At 49.2% G+C, this 16,036-nt stretch overlaps 1 protein-coding gene, 1 long non-coding RNA gene and 1 other non-coding gene across 4 annotated transcripts in view; 2 read left to right on the top strand and 1 right to left on the bottom strand.

The window, feature by feature from the left end:
• The window catches only part of LOC141089166 (uncharacterized), an 83,444-nt gene extending 78,565 nt beyond the window's left edge, over positions 1-4,879 (bottom strand). Inside the window, exon 1 of the long non-coding RNA XR_012232198.1 lies at positions 4,710-4,879. This is a non-coding gene — a long non-coding RNA (uncharacterized lncRNA). The remainder of the gene's footprint in view (positions 1-4,709) is intronic.
• Positions 4,880-5,162: 283 nt separating this feature from the next.
• The window catches only part of SUPT16H (SPT16 homolog, facilitates chromatin remodeling subunit), a 35,239-nt gene continuing 24,365 nt past the window's right edge, over positions 5,163-16,036 (top strand). Inside the window, exons 1-11 of one of the 2 annotated variants that reach the window (XM_073575489.1) lie at positions 5,163-5,422; positions 9,771-9,863; positions 9,987-10,157; positions 12,850-13,005; positions 14,027-14,173; positions 14,597-14,748; positions 14,827-14,999; positions 15,373-15,463; positions 15,556-15,629; positions 15,715-15,827; positions 15,961-16,026. In XM_073575489.1, the coding sequence (XP_073431590.1) occupies positions 5,357-5,422; positions 9,771-9,863; positions 9,987-10,157; positions 12,850-13,005; positions 14,027-14,173; positions 14,597-14,748; positions 14,827-14,999; positions 15,373-15,463; positions 15,556-15,629; positions 15,715-15,827; positions 15,961-16,026 (1,302 nt within the window). In that variant the 5' untranslated portion in view covers positions 5,163-5,356. Of the gene's footprint in view, positions 5,423-6,877; positions 6,965-9,770; positions 9,864-9,986; positions 10,158-12,849; positions 13,006-14,026; positions 14,174-14,596; positions 14,749-14,826; positions 15,000-15,372; positions 15,464-15,555; positions 15,630-15,714; positions 15,828-15,960; positions 16,027-16,036 lie in introns of those variants that run through there. The other variant, XM_073575488.1, reaches the window with a different exon arrangement.
• On the top strand, positions 9,612-9,704 carry LOC141089260 (small nucleolar RNA U6-53/MBII-28). The gene has a single exon (XR_012232226.1). It is a non-coding gene; the product is annotated as a small nucleolar RNA U6-53/MBII-28 (small nucleolar RNA).

Consider the following 16,036-nt stretch of genomic DNA (forward strand, 5'->3'; position numbering starts at 1 on the left):
CTTCATTAAATATAGCAATTATATGGTTCTATTACTAAGAAAATGTTTCACTTCTGAGTTATATGCAACAATTCTTTTATTCATTCATTCGCTCACTCATATATTCTTATTTTGGTTCATGGCTTTACATTCCTACATATTATTAGTATAATAAATATATTCCTTATTAATAAAGATGAAAACACTGGTTACATAAAACACAGTGACACCTATGGGTTGAAAAAGGTAATTACACCTATGACATAAAAATGTTCTATCACATGAAAAAAATGGATAATAATGTATTATCACTTATTATTGGTTTATTATTTCAAATATTGAAATCCATATACAGTACAAATTCTGATAATAATTATATGGATATTACTGATTGCTATGGTACGCTGTGATATTATAGGATAGGAAATTACCAGATTTGGTATAGAATAGGGAATGAAGACTTCAAGCAAGATACTGAAATTATGTTAATAAAGACTTTTCACATTTCTAAACTTCATTGATTTTTATCAGTTGCAAGAAGAAGAATGCCGCGATCCAGAAGTCCCAGAAGGTAACAAAGCTATGATTACTGAGTAATAGACTGTGTTAATTACAAATGCAGTATCCACCACTGACAGTCACAAGTGCAGTATCCACCACTGACAGTCACAAGTGCAGTATCCACCACTGACAGTCACAATTAAAGTGTCTAACCTGACAACCAGAGGACGATGATCCTATGATGCTGAGATGAACGGTGTTATCACGTTCTTATCAAGTTCCAGAGGTTTTCAATCACCTGAAAAGCTTCGATGAAAGCTGGTGAACAATGAAGGTAATTGTCAGGAAGCTACAACCCTGACATATGTCCTGTGCATTAGGACAAGGACTGGTTATGGTGCTATGTTTAGCAAGGAAGAGTCATTTTAACCCTTGCTTTGCTGACCAAAGACGTCACACCTGTTCAAAGACCAGTGCCGATGGAGGATTCCAGAATATCCAAGGCGAGCCAATGTAAGCCCAGGTTTTTAAAGTTGACACTGCACAGATATTAAAGCTGCATAGACTTTGTTTTCGTATTAACATTTGAAATTATGGACTTTGATTTGATACACAACACATCTATATGCTATAAGAAAACTGTATTTTTAAAAGAACCAAGAAGAAGACAGAAGACATCAAAATGAAGACCAGATGACATCAGATGATGATGACTGGACCTGAGATGCTTCAATTTAGACTTAGGGAAGTATAATTATACATATTTTATATGAATATTGTTCACGGCTTACCATAACATGAATTCACATCAATTATGTCATTGAGTACTTATAACGGTAATCTAATATTATTATTATTATTATTATTGATATTAAATTATTTTGTCAAAGAAGAAGAAAAGAAGAAAAAAGATCGTTATATTTGAGGGTTCCAATTAATGTCTGTCTCCCTCAAAAGGGGGAATTGTTAAATATTAATAATCCGTTAATTTCTTATAAGACCCAGTTCTGTAGAATGCTTTAGCTTACATGACATAGGCTATTTTTAAGCTTGGCTCATGGTAGAAAGACAGCTCCATATATGTAGAGACCACGTGCTTTAGGAGACGTATATAATTCATGGCTAACTGTAGAGGGTGCTGTCTTCTTCCCTCACCATCATGAGAGACAGACGCAAGATGACAGGACATAACAGCTGGACGGCGATGTGAGAAGCCGAACTGAGACACAGCAGCCATTTGCTATTCAGGATCTCGGAGAGAAGAAGAATACATGTTGCTTTTGCCATGTGGGATCTCAGAACATGATCTAATGGACAATTTCTCTTTCACTTATTTTTATTCACCTGTTTTTCTGTAATAACCTTTCTTTGATGGAAGAACCAAATAAACCACTATATTTTTATCTGGTAACTAGTCCTGAGTATTTTACAGGATATGCATTATTTTACAGTGTGTATGAGGTGTACGGAGCCGTGTGTGTACTTGGTGTACAGAACGGAGCCGCGTGTGTGCGAGGTGTACGGAGCGGAGCCGCGTGTGTGCGAGGTGTACGGAGCGGAGCCGCGTGTGTGCGAGGTGTACGGAGCTGTATATGTACGAGGTGCATGGTACGGAGCTGAGCCGTGTGTGTATGACGTGTACGGAGCTGTGTGTGTACGAAGTGTACGGTACGGAGCCGTGTGTGTACGAAGTGTACGGTACGGAGCCGTGTGTGTACGAGGAGTATGGTACGGAGCTGTGTGTGTACGAGGTGTACGGAGCAGAGCCGTGTGTACGAGGTGTACAGAGCAGAGCCGTGTGTACGAGGTGTACAGAGCAGAGCCGTGTGTACGAGGTGTACGGAGCAGAGCCGTGTGTACGAGGTGTACGGAGCAGAGCCGTGTGTATGAGGTGTACGGAGCCGTGAGTGTACGAGGTGTACGGAGAGGAGCTGCGTGTGCACGAGGTGTACAGAGCGAAGCCGCGTGTGCACGAGGTGTAAGGAGCGGAGCCGCGTGTGCACGAGGTGTAAGGAGCGGAGCCGCGTGTGCACGAGGTGTATGGAGTGGAGCCGCGTGTGTACGGAGCCACGTGTGTATGAGGTGTACGGAGCCGCGTGTGCACGAGGTGTACGGAGCAGAGCCACGTGTATACGAAGTGTACAGAGCAGAGCCGTGTGTACGAGGTCTACGGAGCGGAGCCGCGCGTGTACGAGGTGTACGGAGCCGTGTGTACGGAGTGGAGCCATGTGTTTACGGGATGTACGGAGTGGAGCAAAGTGTGTTCGAGGCATACAAAGCGGGCTTTTCCCACGGACACAGGAGTATACGACGGAGCCCTGAGGACCACTTTAAAACTTGCACATGATGTTCCACTGGAAGTTATGTGCTGGAAGCTGACCGGAAATTAGGTAATTTCATGAGGAGATTGTGACGGAACCATGGAGGCACTTCAGGGAATGCTTCAGATCCATCACTATGTCCTCCTCCGACAGCGCGGACAGCGGGATTGCCTTGGAATCGGGGATGCCGCCTATGTGAGCGGATCATGATATGTCCTGCACCGAGAGGCTCAGGTGGGCATTACAATGGGAGCTGGGCTGCTATAGTATCTTTATAGAATCTTTATTTATTTGTTTCTTGCTGTTTCTTTCTTTCTTTCTCTGTTCTCTCTCTGTTCTTTCGTTCCCTCTCTTTTTCTTTCTCTCTCTCTGTTCTTTCTTTCTCTCTCTAATCTCTTTTTTCTCTCTCTCTCTCTGTTTTCTTTTTCTTTCCCCTCTTTCTCTCTGTTCTCTTTCTTTATTCACTTCTTTCTTTCTGTCTCGCTCTGTTCTTTCTTTCCCTTTATCTCTGTTCTTTCTTTCCCTTCTCTCTCTGTTCTTTCTTTCTTTCGCTATCCCTCTGTTCTTTTTTCTGTCCCCTCTTTCTTTCTCTCTCTCTGTTTTCTTTCTCTCTCTGTTTTCTTTCTTTTCCTCAGTACCTGTCAGTGTGCCCACATTACCAGCCACTGTGCCCTCAGTACCAATCAGTGTGATCAGCAATGCTAAATGGGTGCGGTTGGCCGTAGACATGGGTGTGACTAGTTGTGAAATGGGTGTGGTCAGGGGGGGTTGTCTAAAATTTGCTGCTGCGCGCGCTGCAGCCTTCGTCCCTCTTTCCCTTCTTCAAAAGTTGGGAGGTATGGTTCAATTGCAAAAGAAAAACAAAACGTTTACATAATTTTGTACAAATTCACATACAAAATACTCACCGAACGCCTAATCCCCAATGCCCGCGTCTCCTGCAAACAATCAAAAATAATAAACCAACATATACTCCTTGTCCGCAGTAGTCCATTTAAGGGATCATACTCACTTGCGACTCGAGACTCGCACGATTCTTGTGCGAGTCTCTCTCATGAAAACCTGGCACTGCTGCCGGCACTGGGACCGGAGTGTGCGGCTGCATAGAAATACATGTAGCCGCACGCTCCGGTCCGAGTGCAGGCGGCAGTGCCAGGTTTTCATGGGAGAGACTCGCACGATTCTCGTGCGAGTCTCTTGCAAGTGTGTATGAGGCCTAATACCGAGTGTCCCATGGCCGCGAGATGCGCACATAGCCTTACAGACACCCTACACCTCAGATATCCACGCTATGTACGCTATGGAATGTAATTCCAGAGTCACACCAGCGTAAAGTATCCGATGAGATATGCTAATGACCCTCGGCTCCTTCTCAGCTGCGGCCGGGAGCCGAGTGTCAATGCTCTGTGTTCCGATCCTCTTGCCTGCCAGGAATGGAGCACTGATGTGGACTAGACAGAGAAAGTAATTTCTCCATCTCTGCGGTCGGCGTGAAACGCATTGCACTCCAGTGATATCAGAGTGCAGTGCGATATGTCACTCGCACCCATAGACTTGTATGGCTGCGAATGAGCCGAGTCTCCCTGCGACTGATCTCTCATGCTGAGTCAGCATGAGAAAATAACGGCAGACCTGAGCTGCCCCATAGAGTAACACTGGGCCGAGTGCTGTCCGATGTTTTATCCCATAGCACTTGGCCGTGTTATACGGTATTGTGACTCCGGCCTAAGAAGGCATATTAGAGAGCCAAGTTCAGTGGGCATTGGCTATTTAGTGTATGGCGCTCTGATATTTCACACAGTGACCACACGTTTCCATTTTTTTTTTGGAGTCTCTATGAGAGATTTAAAGGGGTTGACCATAAAAAGGAAAACATAGTTACATACTGTCAGAAAAAAAGTGTCACACCTGCTATGGCAGCTCAGCTCCACTCACTGGCTGGGCAGCGGTCTCTAACCAGACTTCTGGCCAGGTGTGAGACACTGGAATAGACAGCAGCCATGTTTCTGTAATTCCGGCAAAACTAGTGAGTAACATACGTGAGGAAGATGTCTGCAGCAACCAATCAGATTACAGCTCTCGTCTTACTTAGGCGCGCTGAAGATGAAAGACGTGAGCTGATTGGTTACGGAACCTGCTCCACTTTACAGCAGGATTCGTAGATCTCGTGCTGTATATTTTCTAATCCTAAATGACCGACGGATAGAACCGGGGAGGCCTCGGTGCAACGTCCGGTGATATCTCCGGTCATTCTCCGCTGAGATTTACACAGGAGTCAGTAGATGCGCATATCCGGCGGCAGGGGGCGCTGTGGACGCTGCTCTCCGCCTAAATCGGTCTTTTCTCTCCGCCCCCTGGTTCCCTCTGGCAGCTCGGGATTTCCCGCTCTACGTGCCATCGTTTGTGCTTTTGGAGCTAGAAGCCCGCGCAGGCCATCATCCAGCCCGCGGTGTTTCCCGGAACCCTCCCCAACGGACTGCCAGCTTCCCCGGCCAGGAGATTAGGAAAGACACGCGGGAAGCCCGGCCTGCTCCGGGAGGGGGCACAGGACGAGGATGGCGGTCACCCTGGATAAGGAGGCCTATTACCGGCGAATTAAGCGTCTGTACGGCAATTGGAAGGTGATGAATGGCGGCGGGCTGGTGGGTGGCTCCGGTCCCTGCTCTGCCCGGTCCTCCATCACTGCGTGCTATCACCTGCCGGGTCACGTGTGCGGCCCTCTGCCCGGGTATACATTATATATACCCCAGCCCCGGGCTGAGGCCCCTAGAGGAGGTGGCCTGCCTACCAGTAAGGGGTTAATAAAGTTCCCATATGTCCCGATAGTCATTATCTGCTCACATATGCCAGGGCCGGCCTCGTATGGTGCTGGGCACTCTCTGTGGTGTGCACTCTATGTAGGATGGCACTCTGGCCCCTCCGGTACCTCCGCTCACTAGCAGCAGTGATTCCGTGGGCACCCTCTGAGTAGGATGGCACCCTCTGTGGTGTGGGATGGCACTGTGGCCCCTCCGGTACCTCCGCTCACTAGCAGCAGTGATTCCGTGGGCACCGTCTGGGTAGGATGGCACCCTCTGTGGTGTGGGATGGCACTGTGGCCCGTCCGGTACCTCCGCTCACTAGCAGCAGTGATTCCGTGGGCACCCTCTGAGTAGGATGACACCCTCTGTGGTGTGGGATGGCACTGTGGCCCCTCCGGTACCTCCGCTCACTAGCAGCAGTGATTCCGTGGGCACCCTCTGGGTAGGATAGCACCCTCTGTGGTGTGGGATGGCACTGTGGCCCCTCCGGTACCTCCGCTCACTAGCAGCAGTGATTCCGTGGGCACCCTCTGGGTAGGATGGCACCCTCTGTGGTGTGGGATGGCACTGTGGCCCCTCCGGTACCTCCGCTCACTAGCAGCAGTGATTCCGTGGGCACCGTCTGGGTAGGATGGCACCCTCTGTGGTGTGGGATGGCACTGTGGCCCGTCCGGTACCTCCGCTCACTAGCAGCATTGATTCCGTGGGCACCCTCTGGGTAGGATGGCACCCTCTGTGGTGTGGGATGGCACTGTGGCCCGTCCGGTACCTCCGCTCACTAGCAGCAGTGATTCCGTGCGCACCCTCTGAGTAGGATGGCACCCTCTGTGGTGTGGGATGGCACTGTGGCCCCTCCGGTACCTCCGCTCACTAGCAGCAGTGATTCCGTGGGCACCCTCTGGGTAGGATGGCACCCTCTGTGGTGTGGGATGGCACTGTGGCCCGTCCGGTACCTCCGCTCACTAGCAGCAGTGATTCCGTGGGCACCCTCTGAGTAGGATGGCACCCTCTGTGGTGTGGGATGGCACTGTGGCCCCTCCGGTACCTCCGCTCACTAGCAGCAGTGATTCCGTGGGCACCGTCTGGGTAGGATGGCACCCTCTGTGGTGTGGGATGGCACTGTGGCCCGTCCGGTACCTCCGCTCACTAGCAGCAGTGATTCCGTGGGCACCCTCTGAGTAGGATGGCACCCTCTGTGGTGTGGGATGGCACTGTGGCCCCTCCGGTACCTCTGCTCACTAGCAGCAGTGATTCCGTGGGCACCCTCTGAGTAGGATGGCACCCTCTGTGGTGTGGGATGGCACTGTGGCCCCTCCGGTACCTCCGCTCACTAGCAGCAGTGATTCCGTGGGCACCGTCTGGGTAGGATGGCACCCTCTGTGGTGTGGGATGGCACTGTGGCCCGTCCGGTACCTCCGCTCACTAGCAGCAGTGATTCCGTGGGCACCCTCTGAGTAGGATGGCACCCTCTGTGGTGTGGGATGGCACTGTGGCCCCTCCGGTACCTCTGCTCACTAGCAGCAGTGATTCCGTGGGCACCCTCTGAGTAGGATGGCACCCTCTGTGGTGTGGGATGGCACTGTGGCCCCTCCGGTACCTCCGCTCACTAGCAGCAGTGATTCCGTGGGCACCCTCTGAGTAGGATGGCACTGTGGCCCGTCCGGTACCTCCGCTCTCTAGCAGCAGTGATTCCGTGGGCACCCTCTGAGTAGGATGGCACCCTCTGTGGTGTGGGATGGCACTGTGGCCCCTCCGGTACCTCCGCTCACTAGCAGCAGTGATACCGTGGGCACCCTCTGGGTAGGATGGCACCCTCTGTGGTGTGGGATGGCACTGTGGCCCCTCCGGTATCTCCGCTCACTAGCAGCAGTGATACCATGGGCACCCTCTGTGGTGTGGGATGGCACTGTGGCCCCTCCGCTACCTCTGCTCACTAGCAGCAGTGATACCGTGGGCACCCTCTGTGGTGTGGGATGGCACTGTGGCCCGTCTGGTACCTCTGCTCACTAGCAGCAGTGATTCCGTGGGCACGCACTGTGTAGGATGGCACCCTCTGTGATGTGGGATGGCACTATGGCCCCTCCGCTACCTCTGCTCACTAGCAGCAGTGATTCCGTGGGCACCCTCTGGGTAGGATGGCACCCTCTGTGGTGTGGGGTTGCACTGTTGCCCCTCCGGAACCTCCGCTCACGAGCAGCAGTGATTCCGTGGGCACCCTCTGTGGTGTGGGATGGCACTGTGGCCCGTCTGGTACCTCTGCTCACTAGCAGCAGTGATTCCATGGGCATGCTCTGTGTAGGATGGCACCCTCTGTGGTGTGGGATGGCACTGTGGCCCGTCTGGTACCTCTGCTCACTAGCAGCAGTGATTCCGTGGGCACGCACTGTGTAGGATGGCACCCTCTGTGGTGTGGGATGGCAGTGTGGCCCCTCTGCTCACTAGCAGCAGTGATTCCGTGGGCACCCTCTGGGTAGGATGGCACCCTCTGTGGTGTGGGATTGCACTGTGGCCCGTCTGGTACCTCTGCTCACTAGCAGCAGTGATTCCGTGGGCATGCTCTGTGTAGGATGGCACCCTCTGTGGTGTGGGATGGCACTGTGGCCAGTCCGGTACCTCCGCTCACTAGCAGCAGTGACTCCGTGGGCACCCTCTGGGTAGGATGGCACCCTCTGTGGTGTGGGATTGCACTGTGGCCCCTCCGGTACCTCCGCTCACTAGCAGCAGTGATTCCGTGGGCACCCTCTGTGGTGTGGGATGGCACTGTGGCCCGTCTGGTACCTCTGCTCACTAGCAGCAGTGATTCCGTGGGCACCCTCTGGGTAGGATGGCAGCCTCTGGTGTGGGATGGCACTGTGGCCCCTCTGCTACCTCTGCTCACTAGCAGCAGTGATACCGTGGACACCCTCTGGGTAGGATGGCACCCTCTGTGGTGTGGGATGGCACTGTGGCCTGTCTGGTACCTCTGCTCACTAGCAGCAGTGATACCGTGGACACCCTCTGGGTAGGATGGCACCCTCTGTGGTGTGGGATGGCACTGTGGCCCCTCCGCTCACTGGCAGCAGTGATTCCTTTGGCACCCTCTGGGTAGGATGGCACCCTCTGTGGTGTGGGATGGCACTGTGGCCCGTCCGGTACCTCCGCTCACTAGCAGCAGTGATTCCGTGGGCACCCTCTGGGTAGGATGGCACCCTCTGTGGTGTGGGATGGCACTGTGGCCCCTCCGCTCACTAGCAGCAGTGATTCCGTGGGCACCCTCTGTGGTGTGGGATGGCACTGTGGCCCGTCTGGTACCTCTGCTCACTAGCAGCAGTGATTTCGTGGGCACCCTCTGTGGTGTGGGATGGCACTGTGGCCCCTCCGGTACCTCCGCTCACTAGCAGCAGTGATTCCGTGGGCACGCTCTGGGTAGGATGGCACCCTATGTGATGTGGGGTGGTGGGCACCCTCTGTAGGGTGGCACTTGGCCCGTCCAGTACCTCCGCTCACTAGCAGCAGTGATTCTGTGAGCACCCTAGTGTGTGCAGGCTGGTACACTGTGCCATGCACTTACTGTTTCCTGCTTCCCAAGCTGCACTGTTATGCGTGGAACTTCTTGTTTTCTTAGTAATTTTTCCCTCCTATTTCTTCCCATAAGACGTTCCTCCCATTTATTTCCATAGATGTCATTAGGCTTTTTAATATTCCAGAAAAAACCGAGCTCGTAAAGTTGGTGCCACACATGGCTTGATGCCACTGCATAATGCAGGTGACGGGTACAATGAAGCTGTAGCAATGTAGCAGCGGCATACAGTGATATTGGGTCGCCCGTCCTGTGCCGCAGCCAGAGTTGCCATGTAGCTCCTGCCTAAACCTTTCAATCGTTTCCTTGAGGTTGTGCAGACAGATCTGCAGGACTGCCCGGTGGCCTAGTGGTTAGCTCAAGTGTCCTGCAGCGCTGCGGCCATGAGTTCTAGTCCGACCAAGCCAAGGTGCACTGTGTATGGTCTCCATGCCTAATATTGTCTGGCATTGCCTGTGATGAGTTGCCATGCTAATACTGACACTGCCCCCAGGAGCATGTGGCTTCTGGCAGTGACTGAGTGTAAATGACTATCTGAGGCATCCATGTGTAATCTTCATTCCCAGTAGGTCTTTTGTCCCTATTGCTGATGTTAATTTTATTTTTCAGAAAGGCGAAGATGACTTCTCTAATGTGGATGCCATCGTGGTGTCAGTGGGAGTGGACGAGGAGATCGTGTACGCCAAGTCCACCGCCCTGCAGGTGAGGGGCACTTCACACAATGTCTGTGTTTCTTTATAGCTTCATTGGGGAACACAGGTAACCAATTTTTGCAGCATGATCTAAAGTTTTGAGTGTTTTTTTTTTTTTTTCTGCCTTTGTTAGACCTGGCTTTTTGGCTATGAATTAACAGACATGATAATGGTTTTCTGCGACGAGAAAATTATCTTCATGGCCAGCAAGAAAAAAGTGGAATTTCTAAAGCAGATTGCAAACACAAAAGGCAATGAGAATGCTAATGGAACCCCAGCAATCACACTGCTAGTCCGGGAGAAGGTACGTATCCTACTTCACGCCATGGTTCATGCACCATGAGATGAAAGGCGGGTTCCACTATAGCAGGGGTCTCAAACTCGGCAGAGTAAATGGGCCGCACATAAAAAAAAATTTGAGCTGGGGGGGCCGCATTCCTTTCAGACTTAATACACACACGGCTCCACTCCATACACCTCGTACACACACTGCTCTGCTCCGCTCACCTTGTACTCACGCGGGTCCGCTCCATACACACGTGGCTCCGCTCCATACACCCCGTACACACGTGGCTCCGCTCCGTACACCTTGTACACACACGATCCCGCTCAGTACACTTCATACACACACATACAGCTCCACACACCTCATACACACACGGCACTCCTACATCCACCCTGTAGACCCCTGCTGATCCCACACATAAACTTCCCCTCATCCAGCACCATGACAACCAGCACAGCAGAGTCCTGCATAGCCATACATGGAGGCTCCTGATCATGTGACCCCTGACTCCTCCCCCTCCTGTGACCTCATCCCAGGTCTTGTGCACACTGAACAGCCATCGCACGCTCCTGAATGCGCGCCTTCCCCCTGTCTCAGGGATTGGACATGTGGTGCACCGCGGGCCGCAGATGCCTGCCTGAGGGGCCGCATGTTTGAGACCCCTGTACTATTGGAACCATACCCATCACACTAATGATGCTGGAGTCTCCTGATATTGATGGGTTCGGCCAACGGTCTGTATAAGGGTGTGCTTGCCGAATGGTGGAGAGAGATGTTAATCTCCATGTGTCCAATATCGGGACTCCCGGAGATAGGCAGTCGGCTGACATGTCAACTGGTGGTTTTCTCATAGAGAACACAGGCATGCCTGGCCGGACGAGTGCTAGTAAGGGAGTGTCGGCTGAGATGGTAGATGTCTGACAGCCATCTAATGGATATGGTAAGCGTAGCATCATGGGTGCAGTAGACCTCACTGAACAGAACCATAAATTGTGGGGATATTGGGCCAAGTGCATTGAGTCTGATTGTCCCTGGGCCAGGACATGGGGAGCTTTTACTGCTTCTGTGTTATTGGGGTAATTTTCTTCCCCCAAATCATCAAAAATCCCTCCTTGATAGACTGTATATAACTGGAAGTTATAAAGTGAAATGCAATAGGTAATGATCACTTGATGTGTGTTTGGGCAGGAGGGTAGTTGATTCAGCACCGGTCAGTCACCAGCCATTCAGCTTTGTGTCTTGTGGCCCTATGTTTCCTTCTCCTTAGTCGGCATTGGCATGAGCTCATTTTTTTCTTAAAAGCCTCAAATTCTTGACAATCAACAAAACCTTGTCAGTTGCTTACTTTTTATTATTTTTTTTTTTTATTTCCCACTCTTTAGAACCTTAGAGCCCTCTTACATAGAGTATGTTCCCATGTTGAGAATACACAGTGGATTGGTTTTCCACTATAGTGGCAGCTTTGTCATTTCACTTAATCTGCAACTCCGCATGTTTTCCACCAGGAGATTCTGCAGTGTAATGGTCTTAAGGGGATGTTCCTAATACGTTCTGTGTGCTGACAAAGTGATAAATATTACAGCCACTATGGGTTATGTCTTAGGTTCTGACTCCTAATCTGAGGGAGACTGATTAAGGGAAGGCACAGATGACGTCTTGGTCCATGTTCGTGATTCTGTGGTGGTCTTTGGTCGGAACCCCTGAAAAATAGGACTCAAGCAGTCTGAAATATTAAACTCTGGACTCTTTCATATCCTTTGCTGCTGTTTATGGCTTTACTAGATAGACACAATTAGTCTACAAGGAGGTCATGGGTAGTCCATTGTTTCATTTTTGGCCTCCATTTCCTTCAGTGATGTCAATAACGGATTGGCTTTAGATGGAACCCTCCTGATGGAGTAATGAATGGGTACCAAACCTTAGACTCTGCTTAAAGGGAATGGTTCACCCCTTGGGACGCTTTTAAGCAAATACTATGGGCATAAAGGTAATAGAATGGTTTGACCAGTCTGTCCTGTATGCCTCATAGCTGCAGTGTAGATGTTGAGGAATGCACTTGATTTCTAACAGGCCCCGGGGCGTGTGATACCTGGAAGAAATCTCTACCTCCTCTCCATTACATTAGCACCCCTTCCCATGTACGTCTCACCAATCTGTCCCATGCAGATGCGGTGCTGTAATCCCATGCATGCGCCATGCACTTGCACGGTTATGGGTGCCTTATCCGCCCTTCTCTGCAGGCATCGGTGAGTCACTGCTACTGCGCAGAAGAAGGATGAAGACACTGCTCAGAGGTGGGTGGATAAGGCACCTTAACTGCCTGAGTGCATGGCGCATCCGCGGGATCACGGCGCCACAACTGCACGTCACAGGGCAGTGTGACATGCGCGGGAGGGGATGCTATTGTAATGGAGAGGAGGAAGATTCATTCCAGGCACTGCTCGCCCCTAAAACTGGAAGAAATGATTAATATAAAAGCTTAAGAGTGCATTTCTCAACATCTACACCACAGCTATGAGGCATTCAGGCAAGACTGGTTTAACCATTCTATTACCTGTATGCCCAGAGGAATAGCTTAAAAGCGTCCAGGGGGTGACAGGTTCCCTTTAAATGCAGGGGACATATTTTCTGAAGAACATCTAGCATTAAATGTCCTGTTTGTAAGCTTGCATGGTAACATCCGTTACTAAAATTGTGCGTTACTCGACAGCAAAATGAGGGTAACAAGGCAAACTTTGACAAGATGCTTGAGGCAATCCGAGGGAGCAAGAAAGGAAAACGAATTGGTGTTTTTAGCAAGGACAAGTTCCCAGGCGATTTCATGAAAAGCTGGTACGACTGCCTGAATAAAGAAGGCTTTGACAAGGTAAGAACTGGACATTTGTATAAAGGCCTTGTGTTCCTGGCTTGTCTCTCCTTCTGCACATTATTTTATTGGCAGTACAGAGCTGAATCTCACTGTGCTGAGAGCTGTGCACGGCTTTATTCTCAGGGCAGTAGGTTGTTTTTGGTGCCCAGACAAGCAGGATTAGTGACAGGTAACAGGATCCTCCAAACACTGTCGGTGATGGTACAGCTCACCTCCTCCCGCTCTCTTCACAATGACTTTTGCCCAGATCACATCATACCCAGAAAACGCTTCTATACAAGTGATTATATTCAGTGTGACTGGATGTTAGTGTTTTGTTTTTTTTTGCATGACTTGCTGTAATGGTTCGCTCAGACGACCGTATTTTCGGTTCTGTTGCGATCTGTAGGCAAAACGGAAAGCACTTGGACGAATATTATTCAATGGAATGGTGCAATTGAATGGTTTTTGTTTTTCTCACTGACTGCATGTTCTAAAAATCGCAGCACGCAGTATTTTCTTCCGTAAGTCGGATGAGACTCAGCCATTCAAGTCTATGGGTGCGCAAAAAAGATCAATGCCATACAGAGGCACAGTATAGCATCTGATTTATGCTGATACATACAGGCGTACTGCACAAGGATAACAAGTGAGAAGAAAATTGTTTTTTGGATGGAACAACTTTTTTTTTTTTTTTCATAACTAATGCAATACTTACCCTAAGGTGCACATGTAAAAAAACATTTTGATTTTTTTTTTTTTTTTATATTTTGTGTAGCAGTGAGTTTGGAACTGACAGGGCAGTAATCCCATAAAAGATGGGGTATGTTGGCCCTAGACTTTATTGTGCTCAGTATCATCAGAAGTTCTGCTCTTTCCATCTCTCCAGGAGATGTTGCCAACATTGGTAGCTGATGTGCCCGTTTTGCCATCTCTACACAGGTAGCACAGATGTTTTCTGAATAAGCACTTTATGCTAGTGTTGTAACAATGACGAATTGAGCCTAGGACTTTTCTTGAGTCTCCTCTTGTCCGTCAGGTTGATATCAGTGCTGCTGTGGCCTACTCAGTTGCTGTAAAAGAGGAGGGCGAACTAAACCTTATTAAAAAAGCAGCCACCATTACCGCTGATGTCTTTAACAAGTTCTTCAAGGAGCGTGTCATGGAGATTGTGGATGCCGATGAGGTAATGAAATGCCCCATATTTAGTACAGTTGACATGTTTTCATTGGACTACCTCAGTGTATTGATCAGTGCGCGGGGGGGTCTGAGTTTTGGGACCCATGCCAATCGGCAGAATTCATCCCAGATGAGCACTTTTATACAAAATGGAGCGGTGCTCCATTCATTCTCTATGAAGCGGTGCTCCATTCATTCTCTATGAAGCTGTAGGCAAAAGCCAAGCTCAGGGCCCCATAGATAATGAAGATGCTGCCCCATTCTAATGGGAATTAAAGTTCACGGTTATGCCAGATTGTGTGTGTCCCAGTGGCCAGACCACCACTAATTAATATATCATCATATCGTGTGGATATGTGATGAATTGTTTTCGCCAGATATCTCTTCTGGATAAATTTGTGAAACCTTTTATGTTTGGCTCTCATTCTAGAAAGTACGGCACAGCAAGCTAGCAGAGTCTGTGGAGAAAGCCATAGAAGATAAGAAGTATTTGGGTGGAACAGATCCGTCCACCATTGAAATGTGCTATCCTCCCATAATTCAGAGTGGGGGCAATTATAATCTAAAATTCAGCGTCGTCAGGTTGGTTCTCGCTCCTAATATAGTAAACGTGTTGGAACTCTGGTAGATATCTCGTCTCATCTATATTTTTGCTTGCAGTGACAAAAACCACATACACTTTGGGGCAATCACATGTGCCATGGGCATCCGCTACAAATCATACTGCTCCAATTTAGTGCGCACCCTCATGGTGGATCCAACACAGGAAATGCAGGAAAATTACAACTTTTTGCTACAGATGCAAGATGATTTGTGCAAGGAGTTAAAGCATGGTAGGTGTTTAACGGGTTATCGGCGTGTAGTTGCTTGTTATATTGAGGACCTTTTCCCGGAGGACAGTGACTTCTATGCTTAGCTTCACAGCTCCTATTTGTAGGATGGCCGACCTCTGACCTCGGCTTGCACACTTCTATAGGTGAAGGTGTGATCCACCACATATTGTGGACTTACATCCATTGTTTGGCATACTGCAGTAGCTCTCCATGCAAGGGGAGTTTTCATTTTTGGCATCTGTCAGATAAATGGGGGTCCAATAATTAATTTTGGGGGTATTCTTCAGAAGCGTTCTGGGCCTATACACTGACTGTTGTTTTAAATTGGTGTGTGAGTCTTTGAATAGAACATAATTATCGCTGTTAACACCAGGTGCAAAAATAAGTGAAGTCTACCAAGCCATTATGGAACAAGTGAAGAAGCAGAAGCCAGATCTAATGAGCAAGATCACAAAGAACCTGGGGTAGGTGCAGCACTTGGGCTTAATATTGCATGCGACAGAAAGCCTGCTTCTTGGTAACATCTGCTGCCGCCTTTTTTATTCTCTCTTTCCAGTTTTGCAATGGGAATAGAGTTTCGGGAAGGATCTCTTGTATTAAATAGCAAAAATCAGTACAAACTGAAGAAAGGTACGAGTCCAACATTATCTGGATGAAATGATCTTGGTCACCCAAAATATAGTTTATTTTCCATGACCATTAATTCTTATTTTAGGAATGGTCTTCAGTGTCCACTTGGGCCTGTCAGACCTCACCAAGAAAGAAGGGAAGAAGCAAGAAGAGAAGATCTACGCCTTGTTTATTGGCGACACAGTGCTGGTTAATGAGGTATATTTGGAAGTATGGGGGACAGGTTATAAGACGTGCTCTAGAAAACCTCCATTGTTTTGCAGATATTTTAATAGTTTGGTTGTATGTGTTTTTTTTTTTTTTTTTTCTTCTCCCTGTAAATTTTCCTTAGGAGGGACCAGCAACTATTCTTACTGGTGTTAAGAAAAAGGTGAAGAATGTTGGAATCTTCTTAAAGGTAACTTGGC

Source organism: Dendrobates tinctorius, unplaced genomic scaffold, assembly GCF_039654945.1.
Source record: "Dendrobates tinctorius isolate UK_male_01 unplaced genomic scaffold, ASM3965494v1 ptg000044l, whole genome shotgun sequence".
NCBI classification, from domain to species: Eukaryota; Metazoa; Chordata; class Amphibia; order Anura; family Dendrobatidae; genus Dendrobates; species Dendrobates tinctorius.